This window comes from Fulmarus glacialis, unplaced genomic scaffold, assembly GCF_000690835.1.
Source record: "Fulmarus glacialis isolate BGI_N327 unplaced genomic scaffold, ASM69083v1 scaffold5297, whole genome shotgun sequence".
Lineage (NCBI taxonomy): Eukaryota > Metazoa > Chordata > Aves > Procellariiformes > Procellariidae > Fulmarus > Fulmarus glacialis.
This window is the reverse complement of record NW_009221239.1, coordinates 69,764-84,001: the sequence shown is the minus strand read 5'-3', so window position 1 is coordinate 84,001 and position 14,238 is coordinate 69,764. Positions and strand designations below refer to the sequence as shown.

General features: G+C 37.4%; 1 protein-coding gene across 1 annotated transcript in view; it reads left to right on the top strand.

Moving 5' to 3' along the window:
* Nucleotides 1-5,422: 5,422 nt before the first annotated feature.
* Nucleotides 5,423-14,238, top strand: part of NEK10 (NIMA-related kinase 10) — a gene marked incomplete at its 3' end in the record, with an annotated part of 71,951 nt that continues 63,135 nt past the window's right edge. The window contains exons 1-8 of the mRNA XM_009581023.1: nucleotides 5,423-5,496; nucleotides 5,817-5,877; nucleotides 6,883-7,013; nucleotides 7,510-7,612; nucleotides 10,397-10,477; nucleotides 11,258-11,299; nucleotides 13,437-13,515; nucleotides 13,849-13,916. Of these exons, the coding sequence (XP_009579318.1) occupies nucleotides 5,423-5,496; nucleotides 5,817-5,877; nucleotides 6,883-7,013; nucleotides 7,510-7,612; nucleotides 10,397-10,477; nucleotides 11,258-11,299; nucleotides 13,437-13,515; nucleotides 13,849-13,916 (639 nt within the window). The remainder of the gene's footprint in view (nucleotides 5,497-5,816; nucleotides 5,878-6,882; nucleotides 7,014-7,509; nucleotides 7,613-10,396; nucleotides 10,478-11,257; nucleotides 11,300-13,436; nucleotides 13,516-13,848; nucleotides 13,917-14,238) is intronic.

The window sequence follows — 14,238 nt, the reverse complement described above, 5'->3', positions numbered from 1 at the left end:
GAGGGGCCGCGGGGTGGGCGGGAAGGGAGCGCCGTCGGTCTCGGGTGCGGGGTCGGCTGTTAGCCCGCTCTCCCAGACCGGCCTCTCTGAAGGGCCCGCAACGCCTCGCTGCCGCCTGTGGCAGATAACCCCCCCCAGCTTGGTCCGCGGCGGGTGGCGAAGGAGGCAACAAAATTAGGCTGCTGTCTTCTCAGCGTGTCACGGTTTTGTCACAGAGTTACCAGATGATCACATACTCCAGCCACGGTATAATTAAGTCATGGAGATGTAAAGGTTTCAAACTTGATGTTAAAAAAGACAAAAGATATTGTTAGCATTTGGGAATGTATGTAAACATGCAATGTGGTATAAAACACTTCAAAAAAAAAAAAAAAATCAAGTGCTGAGCCAGGTCTGCTTAGTCATGAGTAAGACGTGAAAACTCCAGGGAAATCTCTGTGCGTCTAAATGAAGCCCAGTTTGTGCAGCGTGCCGCCTGCCAACTCGAGAGTGCATCTCAGTCCTGAATCTCGCCTAACAAACTAGGAGTAATACCTCTAAAATAAGGGTTACTCTGCCCCCATCCCTCCCCCAGTCGTCCTAGTGATGTCTTCCCCAGCCCTGCACCTTTACCGTCTCTGAGCCTTCAGAAGACTTCAAACAATCTCTCATGATTCCCAGGGGCTCTAAGTCATAGCAGTACAGTTGCCTAAAAAGGTCTGCCTGGTAGCGAGGGCAGAGAGGATGAATTTTACAGAGCTACGTATTATCCTTCTGTTGATAGAGAGCTGCTCGCTAGACCTCAGAAATCCTCTTTTTTTTCTACATCTGTGAACATTAACAGGGTAGATTTAGGCAGAAGCTACAGATAAAAGTTACGATCTGGAAAACAGCCCAGAGACTTGCGTTGCATGGGTCCAGGAATCTGCGAATAGGGCTGGCCATTTATGGCTCTACTAGAGCCACTGGGGTGGTGCGGCAGGAAAACAAACAAAAAGAACCCCCCAAACCCAGCAGTGGCTTGAATATTTTGATTTGTTGGAAAAACAGGAACCTCATATTGGATCCTAGTTAATCTTCAGAGAACCTTTGAGAGACATGTGGAAGTTTTCATGTACAGCAAACATGCAAATTTCCATATTGATTCAGTCAATAAAATGTGTAAGAAATAGTCTTCAAGCATTGCCTTTATGGGTTCATCAGCGTAGAATTTCCTAGACATGGGCTGTCACCGGTGGTGACCCATCTCTCTGACTGCTGTGCTCTCTGAGAACAAGAGGGGAAGCAGTCTGCAGTTCCCTTTGGTTTCATCAGACTGGAGAAGGAGAAGTACCTTTTGGGAACTTTTCGTCATCTTTTATGCTTCCTTTGCCATTTCTATTTTGACAATAATATATTGATAATTACTCTTTTAAGGGGTGAATTTTCATCTGACCTCACACCCAGCTTGTGGTGTTAGATACATTCCTATCTAGCAACAGCATCAAAAGTCTTATTAAAGCCAAGATACAACATATCTACTGCTGCTTTATGCAGCTTAAGTCAGTTAACCTTCTGTGTATAATTAGATAGTGGAACTCAGCCACTGGAGTGATTAAGAAAGGAGTTCAAGGGTAAATCAGGCAACTAGTTGGCTTACAAACTATCCATATCCAGTAGTTGTTGCTAATAAAGATTATAGAAAATGTAAGACATCTTTTTGTTTAAGAGAGTTTCTAACCATTACATTGTAGTTTGTGGCGGTAGATTTATCCTCCAACATGTCTGTGTGTTTTTGTTTATTTGGGGGTTTGTTTTCACCTTCTGAAGCTTTATATGCTTGTGTCATCTGAGACAGATACTAGACTGGGCCACAGATCAAGTCTGGGGTGGTAATTCCTTTGTCTCCCATTTCTCATTATGTGAATTCTTTCATTTCTGACAGGGTTCTTGGAGCATTTCTTGTCCTATTCTGCATGCCAGCACTATCAGAATGCATCTCTCTTCCTATGTAATTGAATTAACATAACTGATTAAATGTAATTATCCCCAGTTAAAATGAATTAGTTAATATTGCTCTCATTTCATTGTTTTAAATGCAACTGAATAAGACTCTATGCTGTAAAGACATTTTCCTTTTAATGTGCTTCTGTTCTTTTAAAGAGTTGTCTGATCTCAATCTTTTTCTGGCACAACCTAAGTGAAATGCGAGTGTTGAGCCCCACTCATGGGGCTGGCTTAATAGCTGGGGGACAATTACTAGGATAGTTAATAGCCTGGCTCCATGGAAATTTCTGCTGGCATGAGTAAAGAAGAAACACAGGGGTAGGAAATTATTCAGTGATTTCAAGAAAGTCAAATAACTGTGAGAATGGGTAAGGAAATATTTTATGTCTGTTTTCTCTGAGGTTTATGGCTGACGCAAGGAAAATGGGGTTGTTTCCTTTTGTCTACCCCTCACTCAGGGTGTGGTGCTAATACACCTACCTGATTTAATGACTGGCTACTGATGAAAGGGTTTTCTGCTCTTCTCCCTCTATTTACAGCTGTGCATTCCTGCCCCCTGCCTTGTCAGCAGAGATACTCATCAGGTCACTGTAACAGTAAGCTAAATTGGTAGAAAACTAACTATACAAAGGGAAGCATATGATTTTCTGCCTGTTCAGCTCTCTAAACTCGCTCAGGTTTGGGTCAGATCAGCTGAAGAAGTAGAGGGGAGTGGCTGAGGTTGGGAAGAGAAAGGGAAGGGAAGGGAAGGGGAAAGGATCAGCCATTTTCACCAGCAGCTGGCTGTTAATTAATTGGTCTATCTCTGTAGTAAAGCTGAAGGGCACAACACTTTAAGCTGCATGGATAGGTACTCCTTCCTGTACAGCAGAAGTACTTGGGAACAAGCTATAAGCTCCTCAGGGTTAAAGTAGGAGAGATTATTTGTAACCTGAATTAGGTTTCCCAATCCAGAGAGCTGTGCACCTATGGTGATGCTGTGCTGGCAGATCAAAGAGATTGTGCAGGGTCAATTTGTGGCCAGGGCTGGCCTTTTTTTGTTAAAGTGCTTACTGGCTCATGCTGGCTTAGTGGCCTCTAGGAAGTCGAGAGGTAGCCTCAGGATGAGCCCTTAGAGCTGGGTGAGGGCTGCACCCTTGGGTGAGCTGCAACCCTTCGTTCTCAGACAGCAGTGAAGGGAATTTGGCTGGATGTTTGTCAGGTTCAATTTTGTACAGGGACATTTGGATCTGTAATGGCAATGAACCTTTAAAATATTAGTCAGCTGTTACTCTGTTTCATCTTTACTAAGATACCGCAAACAGCAAAAGCATTGGACTGGCAGCCCTGAAGCAAGGTTGGTCTACAGTTGTAAGATTTTGCAAATAATCACAAAGACCTAACAATTTTTGATTAAATCCTAGCCATACTGGGAATCCTGCTGTTTATGGTTTAGAGGTTTAACCCAGGGATTACTTTTTTAAATGGGATGCTGAAAATTTTAACATGTAACTGTATTTGCTCAGGGACAAGTTGTTTTGCGTGTGGTTTTGTTTGGCGATTCTTTAATTGGTGGAAATCTATTCTTTGTACACATGTACTCACGAGCAAGTTGATAATCTGTGAGTTTCACAGTATTTCTTAGTGTGCAAATGTGAGGTGATGGTTGCATCGTGTCATGCCTCGGTAATATGCCAAGTGGATTGGGATATTGGGGAGAGGACATTAAAGACACATATCACTAAAACAATACATGGAAATTCTTACTGATGAGGGTTCTTAAACATGCTTAGCAACGTATTTGGCTGCTTTTAACTTTTACTGCTTTTGAAAGAAAGGAAATAAATGAATTGAACTACCTTCATTTGGTTTAATCTGAATTCAGGAATTTTGTATGCTGACTGGTAGAACAGATCCTATTTATATTCATTCCCTGGTGGTAACCAGTAAAACAGAAGTGTTCTGAGGTGTTTTTTAATAACCCTGTTGAGTGGACGCTTGGAGGAGAAAGAAGGAATTTCTTGGGGATCCGGATCAGTCATTCTCTGTGGGGGGACTGGTGGTAGGATAAAGGCTTGTGCAAAAGAATAGAAATGGATGAGCTGGGCTTACAGGCCACTTACTAAGGTGAGTTAATACAGTGCAGGCGTTCATACTGTCAACAGTTGCATTTTGGGTAGTTGTGTCTGATGCGAGAATGTATAATTGGGAAAATAACTCTGATTTTCAGTTGGAAAGCAGCAGCTTCTGGTAGTTTACGATGCTTTTATTTCCTGCCAGGTTTTCTTCCTCTTTGCCTTTAGAGGAAAAGGAATAAAAATTAATAGCAGAGGAATTCTACACTGCACAAAGAGAAAAGGAGGCTATCATATTTCATGTGGAAAATCCTATTAAAGAGACACCAAAGGGAACATCCAAATGGTCCATGTTTTCGTGAATAGTAAAATGGGTAGAAAGGATCAGACAATGGTATTATATCCTCGTTTCTTTTAAATCAGAGGTGCTCTACCAATCTGCTGCAGCTGTATGCAGGTCTGTGGCATAATTCTTTAGCCCCAGCCTGCTCCTGACCATCCTTTTTTCACTCAGAGCAGGATCTGCATCAATATAGTTGCTTTCGTGGTAGCAAGAGATTCCTCTTGACTATCCTCTTTCTGTGTCTTTCTGTCCCTTTCAAGGGCTTTATAAGATTTTCAGTGAACAAATATTGTATACTATGCAAGCAACAAGCTGTGGGCTTTTGTGAGAAGTCAGGCCTAAGGACTGAACATTTGTCTGCAGTGGATCTAATATGTGGTAAAGGCCCTGATGAGGCCAGGCCATACAGCTCTGCTCATCTATGGAAATAAGCTGTGTGTCCCACTGCAAGAAAAGCTGGGAACTATTGGTATAAGGCATTCAGCTGAAATTCAGAAGACCCAGATTCCAAACTACTGAAAATTTCTGTGGTTCTTTGGTAGACTGCATGATGTATGCATGTCATTTATTTGTCAGATACCTCCTTTTCCTACCCTTCATCTGTCTTGTTTATTTACATGATAATACCTTTATATTCTCTATTGTCTGGACAACAGCTTGTATGGTACAACCTTGATGTCAGCCTGTAAGCACTGCTGTAACATGAATAGATAATACATGGTGAGAAATAATGGTAATAATATGCAAGAAGAGGAAAAATCCCAATAAAAATGAAGTGTAATAGCAAGACAGCCAATATTATCTACCCATGTATTGGGAAAATAAGGTTTCTGTATGTTAGGTTAATTACTTGTTAATATCTGGAATTCTAAAGGATATCCTCATACAATGCCTAAGGGTTCATGTTGAGAAAATGGTAAAGCTGGTGTTTTTTCTTAAAGTTTTATCAGTTGGTTCTGTAAGTAAATATTTGTTGCTTTTGCTGCAATGATGTAATTCTATCTATCTACTTTATTTTTAAGGAAATGAGTTTTTAGCCATCTGATAATAGTGATACACAATGCCTGATCAGGGCAAAAAGTTGAAGAGCGCAGAAAAAGCAACAGACAAAAGACCTCATGGGATCTGTATGAGGTATAGTATCTGTCGTCTTTCTTTGATCAGGACCCATGTGGAATTTGCACTAGCTGCCAAAGCAGAATGCTTTAATTTGAAATGCAGTATAAACATGACAACTGTTACTCTGGTCACAAAGTTTATTTACACCTTTGTGGATTTAAGGCATTCTGGAGAAGCTATAAATTCTTCTCTATGCAAAATGAGGACACTAGGCAACACTAGAAAACTTTATTTTCTGTCAGTAGCATTGTTGCTTGTTGACCTTCTTTACTCTGATGAAAGTACTTTTATGTAACTATTAACACATATATTTATGCTGTTGTGTTTTATCCTAGGGATTATTCTGATCTTAAAAGACTTCAGTCTCTCTTAAATGTTCAGTCAAGCAACAAGCAGGTATTTTTTAATAACTATTATTTTTCAATAACTATTAAACATGCTGTAGAACTGTATAATTGTAAGTAATGGTGATTATGGATTGTGGCAGTTACGTAGGTTATTGTGTTCCATTATGATTAAACATGTTAGCAAAATCTTGTGTAGGGGATGTGGTGTTGCTTTTTAAAATTTTTTTTTTCTTTTAATTGTTGCATATAGTCAAGTAGCCTAACAGATTTCTTTTCTTCCATGCTGTTCCACAAAGTCATGAGGAGGTAGGCTTAGAGGTGTATTACTTACAACATGATGAAGAGTGGTAAAGAATATAAAATTAAAAAATCAGCGTTTAAACAAATTTAAACAATTTGTCTCTGGAGAGCGACGCTTCAGCTAAAAATCTTCAGGGCGTAAGTATCAATGCATGAAACTTATAGGACACAGTAAAATTTCCTTCACCTCAAGTCACTTAGTGAAGCTTGTGTTTGCCATTTGAAGCAAAGAAAACCAACACATGATGATGTTTGTGAGTCCTTGAGAATGCCTTTCTATTCTGTAAAAAGATATGACAAAATGACGTAGGGAGTCATCCATGTGAGATAGGAGTTATGCACTCCCTTCATGGATAGAGGCATGGAGTTGCTTCTGAGCAGAAAGCTGAAACATCTGAGTTCTACAGCCTAAAAAGAATATGAAGGCTGTGCAACTGTAGAAGTGGGACAGGTAAGGAGCATAGCTTATGAGCATGTGTTGTAGATTCTATTGAGCTTTACTATTATAAATTTTAAAAGACACTGTTCTTCACATTCTATGTATCTCCATGTACTTGTTTTCCAGCCTTGCTTTACATCAGTTTTCTACCATGTCAGTTTTGTTTTGCATGGGGTGTGTGTATATTTAATAATGTCAGATCATAGGTACAAAGTTCAAGTCAGAACTTAAGAACAGGTACTTTTGCTTCATAACATTCTTATAAATGTTAAAATGCAGTGTTTGACTCATTAGTGCTATCCCTTTACTCCTTAGCTTCCAGCTATACATTTTGAAAGTGGTCAAACCAGTGTGACAAGAGCCCAGCAAAATGTCAAAAGCAGTGAACAAAAACCCCATGGTCAATGGCAAGAATCAACAGAAGCTGTTGAGCTTGAAAACTTTAGGTAAAAAAAAAGCTAATATGATGACACTGTGTTGTATCTCTGAACATATCTTAAGCTTCTTGAGGTGTTGAAGGCATTTATATTTGTACTTATGTCTGTTACTTGTACTTTCATGTTAACCCACTATCGGAGATATGAATTATATATTTTTAACTTTCTAAACCTAACTGTGAATATTCCTGCCTTTGTAAGTTTCAGAACCATGCTCCCACTCAGCAGTGTACTGTTGAGAGTTAATATAGTCAATTTAAATAAAGTAAAGGTTTCTTTATTTGGAAAGCTTATACTATCCCATTATAGTAGTCCCAAATTATGCATGAGACAGACTGTTCTTCCATGCTGTTAATGTCTGGAAAACTGAAGTTGTGTTATTCCATTGTAACTGCTGATATGACATTTCTTAATTTTTCTTGCTGATGTTAAGTTTTGGCAATCTAAAATTATGTTGTGGCGAGATAATCAGCAATTCAGCATTTTTCTTTTTTTTCCTTATTAGTGTGACCTACAAGAATGAGAGAAATTTTAGCAAACATCCCAAACATAAGCTGTTTCAAGAGATCTTTACAGCTTTAGTTAAGAACAGACTTACCTGCAGGTCAGTAAATTGAACATACTCATATCCAAGGAGGGTCACTCTTTCTTGCCTTAAGCGAAGAACCAAGATGCATGGATAATGTTTCATACTGTTTCAACGATATATACAGCATATATGTTTCAACAATAGACCTCTGTGTGGAAACTGCCAGCTTCACATCTCTGCATCATCTCAGTTTTAAACAATCACTTCTGTTTTGGCTTTGAAGATCGAATGCTTGGGTTACTGGCATGGAAAAACGAAGGCCTGGGTGTATAACAAAATTTGGATGACCAAAATTCTAACATCTGCTATGTTTCCTTGATCATTTGTCTATATCTGGTATCTGTAGTCTGTGGTTTGCTTTTCTAATTTCATTTTTATTTTACTGATTTTACTTGTATTTTATGGACTGCTGCCTATATATAAAAAGATCAGTGGCTTTCATAAAATTCAGATAAGTTTATGCTACTGTTCATATTTATTTGTATTAGTGTGTATAACAGGATTAAAAAGGGAAAACTCTCTTATGCTGCTGTCGTTTAAGCAAGGAAGAAGTGCAAGACCTTAAAAAAAATAGGGGGAATAGAAAAAGATTATCGCTATACACCACTGCAATGTGTTGTATTTTTCCTTTTTAAAGCCCAAGTACATTTTCTGAAAAATCTTAAGTGATACAGAAGCTTAAAGGAAGAATCCTAGAGCATTTAAAAGTATTAATGTGTAACTGCTAGAATTTACAGAAGTACCTAAAAGCCACCAAAAAAATCACATAGTTTGCTTAGACCCTTTTTCAGAACTAACTAGGGATGTCATCTTTGATTATCTAAATAGCAGTGAGTTTAAGACAGATCATTTAAGCGATTTGTAAATCTGGTACCTCTTTTTTTGCAAGTGAACTTTATCATCTCAGTACCCACCCAGTGGGATGTCAGTGGCTCAGCTTCATTTGCCAAAAATCTAAGAATAACTTGCAATGTGTCTTCTCAAGTTCTATTTATACATTGTGCCATACCTTGTTCATATTTTGGTTTTTGTTTTCTTTGGTACTTCTTTATGAGGATATAGCAAAACCAGCCTTGTGTTATAAATGAAAGCACTTAGGTAAGGTTAATGAAACAAGCAAATATTAGTAGGTATGTAAAACCCATAAGGTAAGTGCAGTTACAAAGGTGATTTAGTTGCCCTTTATAAATATTTTACTATGGCTGTGATGGTGTCCTCTCTTTGGAACTACTGCCATTGCATTGTGTCAGAGCCTTAGAAACTGTCACCCTCATCTGCATTACATACTTTTGCTGGCATAACTATGTTCGTTGGGGTGCAAGAAAAAATCACATCCGTTAATTGGCATCACTGTGTTGGCAGAAGTCCTAGTTGGAGGTAGTTCTGTTGACAAGAAAGCTGTGATCAGCTTAGCTTAAGTAGTTTGGATAAGAAGTATAACTAAGCAGGCAGAAAAAAGCCTGCTGGCATATGCTGGATATACACTACTAGATACTAGATACACACTACTAGGTTATCTAGTAATGTGTATTGTAAGTGTAACTATTGTAGAAGAGGCTCTCAAACGTTAACCAGGCTCAGAGAATTACTGTCCCTGCTAATGGAAATGTGACAGAAGCATTGCTCCGTTAAAGAAACTAACTTCTGTCAAGAGTCAAGGCTTTTTGAAAGAATAACTTTGTAGAACCATCGTGGTAATGATCTTCAGGCCACTTTAAAATCTAATCTACCAGTATATGGTTGCTGTTTTCTTTCCATGGAAGTTTTGTGCCATTCTGACGTGGCCAATTATGGAAGCATACTGAAAAATAGTATTACTTTGGGCAGACTATTGGCATAGAAGGGCTGAGATTTTGTTAGTATCTATTTGCAAAACATTTATTTTTGTCAAAATATTTTTAGCCACTGGCATCGTTCCCAACTGCAAATGATAAAAAGGGAAGAGAACTGCCACATCTCATAGACTTCTTCCATTCCTTGGAAACTTGCCCAGATACTACAGATTCTATCCTCTCAGTTAAAACAACAACAAAAAAACCCCACTGCAAAGATGTCCAATTTTAGGTTTATTGTAAATAGGAAAACAGGGACATATACCTTCAACAGACAATGGAAATAGTGATTCCATTACTGGTATTTTATGCAGGATTACTGCCCCTGGATGCTTTGTGCAAATCTGAATTGTGTTTTCTGCCAAGTCTAGTCCTGGGGAATTGCATGGAGAAATATAAAAGAGGAAGTTCTATTTGAAAGTATAATCCTTTGTCAAGAACATTTAAACTAAATAACAAGTTATTCCAAGGACTAATGGTATTAGAGTTTTTAAAACCCAGGATAAATTTTTATGATTCAAAAAATTATTTCAAATCTAGCTATTTTTATTTCTGTATCACCCATGTGTTTTTTTTTAATATTTTTATTTAAGTGTATTTTATGCATTGAAGTTTGATATGTGGTTTCTCAGTGATTTTTCCCTTTTGGGCCTTGATCCAAACACTTCAAGTAAGTTTATATCAAAGCATGGTCAGTTTATGCTTAGAGATAAGCATGTACTTTCCTGCATCAGTTCAGTGATAATAAGTGATGGCTGGCAATGTTCATATAATGAAATCAATTTATTTAAAGCTGTTACTATGTTTGAATATAAATCGTATTAAAAGTTCTATAGTATAGTATGTTGTACAGCTGTTGTAGGTCACTAATCTTCTAGTCGATTGATTCCTGAATCAAAGTGTTTTATCTAAGTTTTAACACTTTAAAAATTGTATTTGGTTTATGTTTTGAATATTTCTTTTACAGCGAGTGGGTTAATCAAGCTCCGTCCATCCATTTTCTTAGAGTATTAATCTGCCTGAGATTACTAATAAGGGATCCATGCTATCAGGTCAGTATGTCAATATACTGTTTCTTGCTTGGATGAGAGAATGCATATAATCATCATGCATATGAGTTGTGTTGATGCATGTGTATAAAAACGTGCATTCTTATGGATGCATACCTATTATATATATGTACTTATATTTCTGTATGTGAAGATGTGATTTGCAAACAAACAGATTCGAAGAGTGAATTTGCACTGTTACTGCATAACTTGCTAAATTTCTGGTATTTCTTATGTAGCGCCTGTTGTTGCTAACCCTAACAAGGAACTGGTAAATCGCTGTAACAGATGGCTTGGTCATTGCTGTGAGCCCTAGACTCCGTGCTTGACTTTACCATATAGATATGTAAAATTCCCATAATGTAGTAAGTGAAGAAAACTGAAAGCTGCCTATTCCTCCTAGCAGCCCAATGCTCTGAACTACAAAGAACTAGATTTTAATTTTATTCTGGCTATTATAGTTGTTGTTCATAGGACTAAGCCTCAGACATCTGTTAAGATTTTTTTTTTTAATGTATTTCTTTTCTCTATGTTCCAAAGCTTATGCTGGTTCTCCAGCTTTAGAACCTTTAAGAATTTCACTTCTGTGTTTTTGTTAGTCTACTTATAAGTAATTCTGAACTTTGAAGGTGCTAAGCATCTCCAGAATCCATTGACTTCAACCACCGGAGTTAAGGTTTCTCAACATTCATAACAAACAGAGCATTTATATTCTAGTGTTCTCTCATTCTAGTGTTTTCTGTATGTTGACTCAATGTTTTTTTATTTTTTATTTTCTTTTAGGAAATGCTCCACAGCTTGGGTGGGATTGAAAATCTAGCTCAGGTAGAATTCCTCATAGTACCTTTGTCCATTATGTTGCATGTCAGTTTATTATGATTAGAATGAAATACACTGTAAAAAGCAGTGTACATATATTCTTGGTTTATGGAAAGAAGCGAGTCTATTCCTCTGTTTGTGTATAAGCAGTTGGTGTGGTTTTTTTTCACTGGTGCACAAAGCAGCTCTCCTTATAATCTAGCAGCATTTAACCCAGGACTTTTAGTTAGGAGGCTTAACAAATGCCTCCTGAAGTGGGAGAAGGATTAGAAAAGTCAGCACAATTGGTTCAGTCAAAAGAAACCATAGACTTTTGAAGGAAGATGAGTAGAGTCACCTTGAACTGTAGCAAAAAACTTTTCAAAGGTAAAAGCATAGTGATAGAATGTTGAACAGGTTTAAATTGGGGGACTACAGTACTTTTGCATTACAAAACATTATTGATAACTGACTGCTGCATAGTTATTGCTCTGTGTTAATACTGCTTTACTCCTGGGTTTTTAATACTTGTTCATCACTGTCAATTTAGCAGTGAGATATGACATACCTTGAATATCTTTGAAATTGCTGGGAGTTTTCTTTCTGGAAAAAAAATTCAGAATTTTTATAACAAATGTATCTTTCTAGAATGCAGTCATCATTCATTAATATTTATGGAGCCACCTGTATTTCGAAGAACCAATAGTGTGCTATAAGCCCTTTGGTCAGACAATCACCTGTTTGAAATGTCCCTAAAGTTGCAGGAGTTGAAGATTCTTAATTTCTAATGGATATGGTTCCCAGAGGAACTTCTTGGCATTTTCCAATGCTTGCATGTCATTAATGCTTAGCCCTACTTTTTGAAGAGCTTGCACAATGCAAAGCGCAATGGCCTGCTGAGACATTGGCAACATCTGCAAGTGGAGTCCTCTGTGGCAGGAATCCAAATTGTATAGTTGATAATAATTTTTACTATGCATGTGTTGCTGGCATAGAGAATTTAAAAAGTCATGAGATGCAATTTTTATGATTTCTGAACTTCTGGGGAACTTAATCTTTTGTGTCCTTTGCAGCAAGATAAAATTAAGTGTTAAATGGGTTTCCAGCACTTTGAAATGCAGTTCGAAAAAAGTTACAGCCGAGACTTTCAAAAATCCCTCAGAAATTTGGAAGGTGGCAGTTGTTTCAAGATGAATTGTGCATCCAAATCTTCTTGCCAAATCACAAGTCTAAAGTCCTCCAGTAGACTATTTTATACAGCATTAAAAACATATTTTTTAATTTTTTTGGGCAGTTTCAGGTAAAAAACTGTTCTCATTTTAAAGTGTTTTGGGGTGTTCTAGCAAAAAACACTAATAAAATTATTACCAATATTACTTTGCATAGTAGTGTCCTCCTCATGTGAGTTTTCTTTCTAAATTGTGTGCTACTACTGTAGTTCTAGTACCCTCTGCTTGAAACTGCTGTAGTTTCCCTATACAGTGTTCTTGAAATTTCAAAATGCCACCATAAGTAAGATCAATATATAAGTGATGCCACGAATCATACCATGATTTTGTGTACTAACAAATAGTACATCCTTGTGATAATTCTCATTTCCTGGAAAAATATGTTTGACCAGGTAATTATTAGGGTTTTTAAAAAAGATTGACCACCATTTCCCACCAGTTGGCTATGTCCAAAAAAAAAAAAAGAAATAAAATCCCCCCCTGCAGTTGTGTACGTTTTGTAGAGTCTAAGCCTGTCAGCTGTGTGGATTAAAGATCCATCTGGCTGTTCCAAGCAGTGGCCGATAGTAGTTGCTGAGGGAAAAGTTTGAGAGCAGAAACATGAAGTGATAATTCCCCAGAAAACTCTTATCAGCCTGTAGCAGCTTGCAAAGAAGGGAATTTTGGCCCTAGAAGTAGAGTCGTTGTATTTGATAGCCTTCAGTGGATTTTTCTCTTCTGGAATTTTACACTTGCTTTTTGAATTCTCATACTTCCAAGATCTCTTCTGTTCCCTGACAAGTTTTACAGCCAAAGTATGCGGGATGTTGCAGACTTACCTTTTTTGTGAAACAGATGCACCACCTACAGGCTATTTCTGTGCATAACACGCTATGTTTCTGAATTCTTAAAACTATTTTTAATGGTATCCTTTATTTTTTCCCCTCTACTTGTAGTACATGGAAACAGTAGCAAATGCCTATCTTGATTACGGAGAAGACCAGCATAATGTAGACAAGTTGGTCAACATGACATGTAAGTGTTATAGCTGATAACATAAGTTATCACTTAGAACTTTATGGGTGAGGCTTAAAATGTTTAAAATACTTGAGATGGTCATGAAGTAAGATATTACTAGATTCATTGTGGGCATCATCACACAAGTGAAAACTGAAATTGCTGTGGTTTTGTACATAAGTAATATTTTCTTAGGAAATTAATACCGCTTTATGCACTGAAATAGCAGAGTAAAATGAGCAAATCATGGTTCAGAGAACTTATCCAGTGTTTTGCTTTATTATCTGATTAGTAAAATGAAAAATATTAAATGGTAAAGCTTCAGTTTATGTGACTTCCTTTGTTCCATAGACATTTTCCAAAAGCTTGCTGCTGTTAAAGATCAAAGAGAATGGGTTATAGCAAGTGGAGTACATAAAGTAAGTGCTTTATAAAACTGCTAATTATAACCAATTAGCTACTTAACTGAATGACTTACGCTTTTCAGATTTGATCTAGGTGGGAGTAACTTCCTTACCTTGTCAAGCTTGTAAAGTAAGATAATCTCAGTTCTGTGTTTTACAGATGTATTAGTAGTATCATAAAAATTATTTCTTGTATGTAAGTTAATTGGCCTGATGCATGGTTATTGGTTGTTTGAGATAAATAGGTCTTAAATGTTTGGACTAAACTCGTTCATGTAAAAATTAGTACTCATGTTTACACTGTCCTGAGCTACATGTTACTATGATATAAATTGTC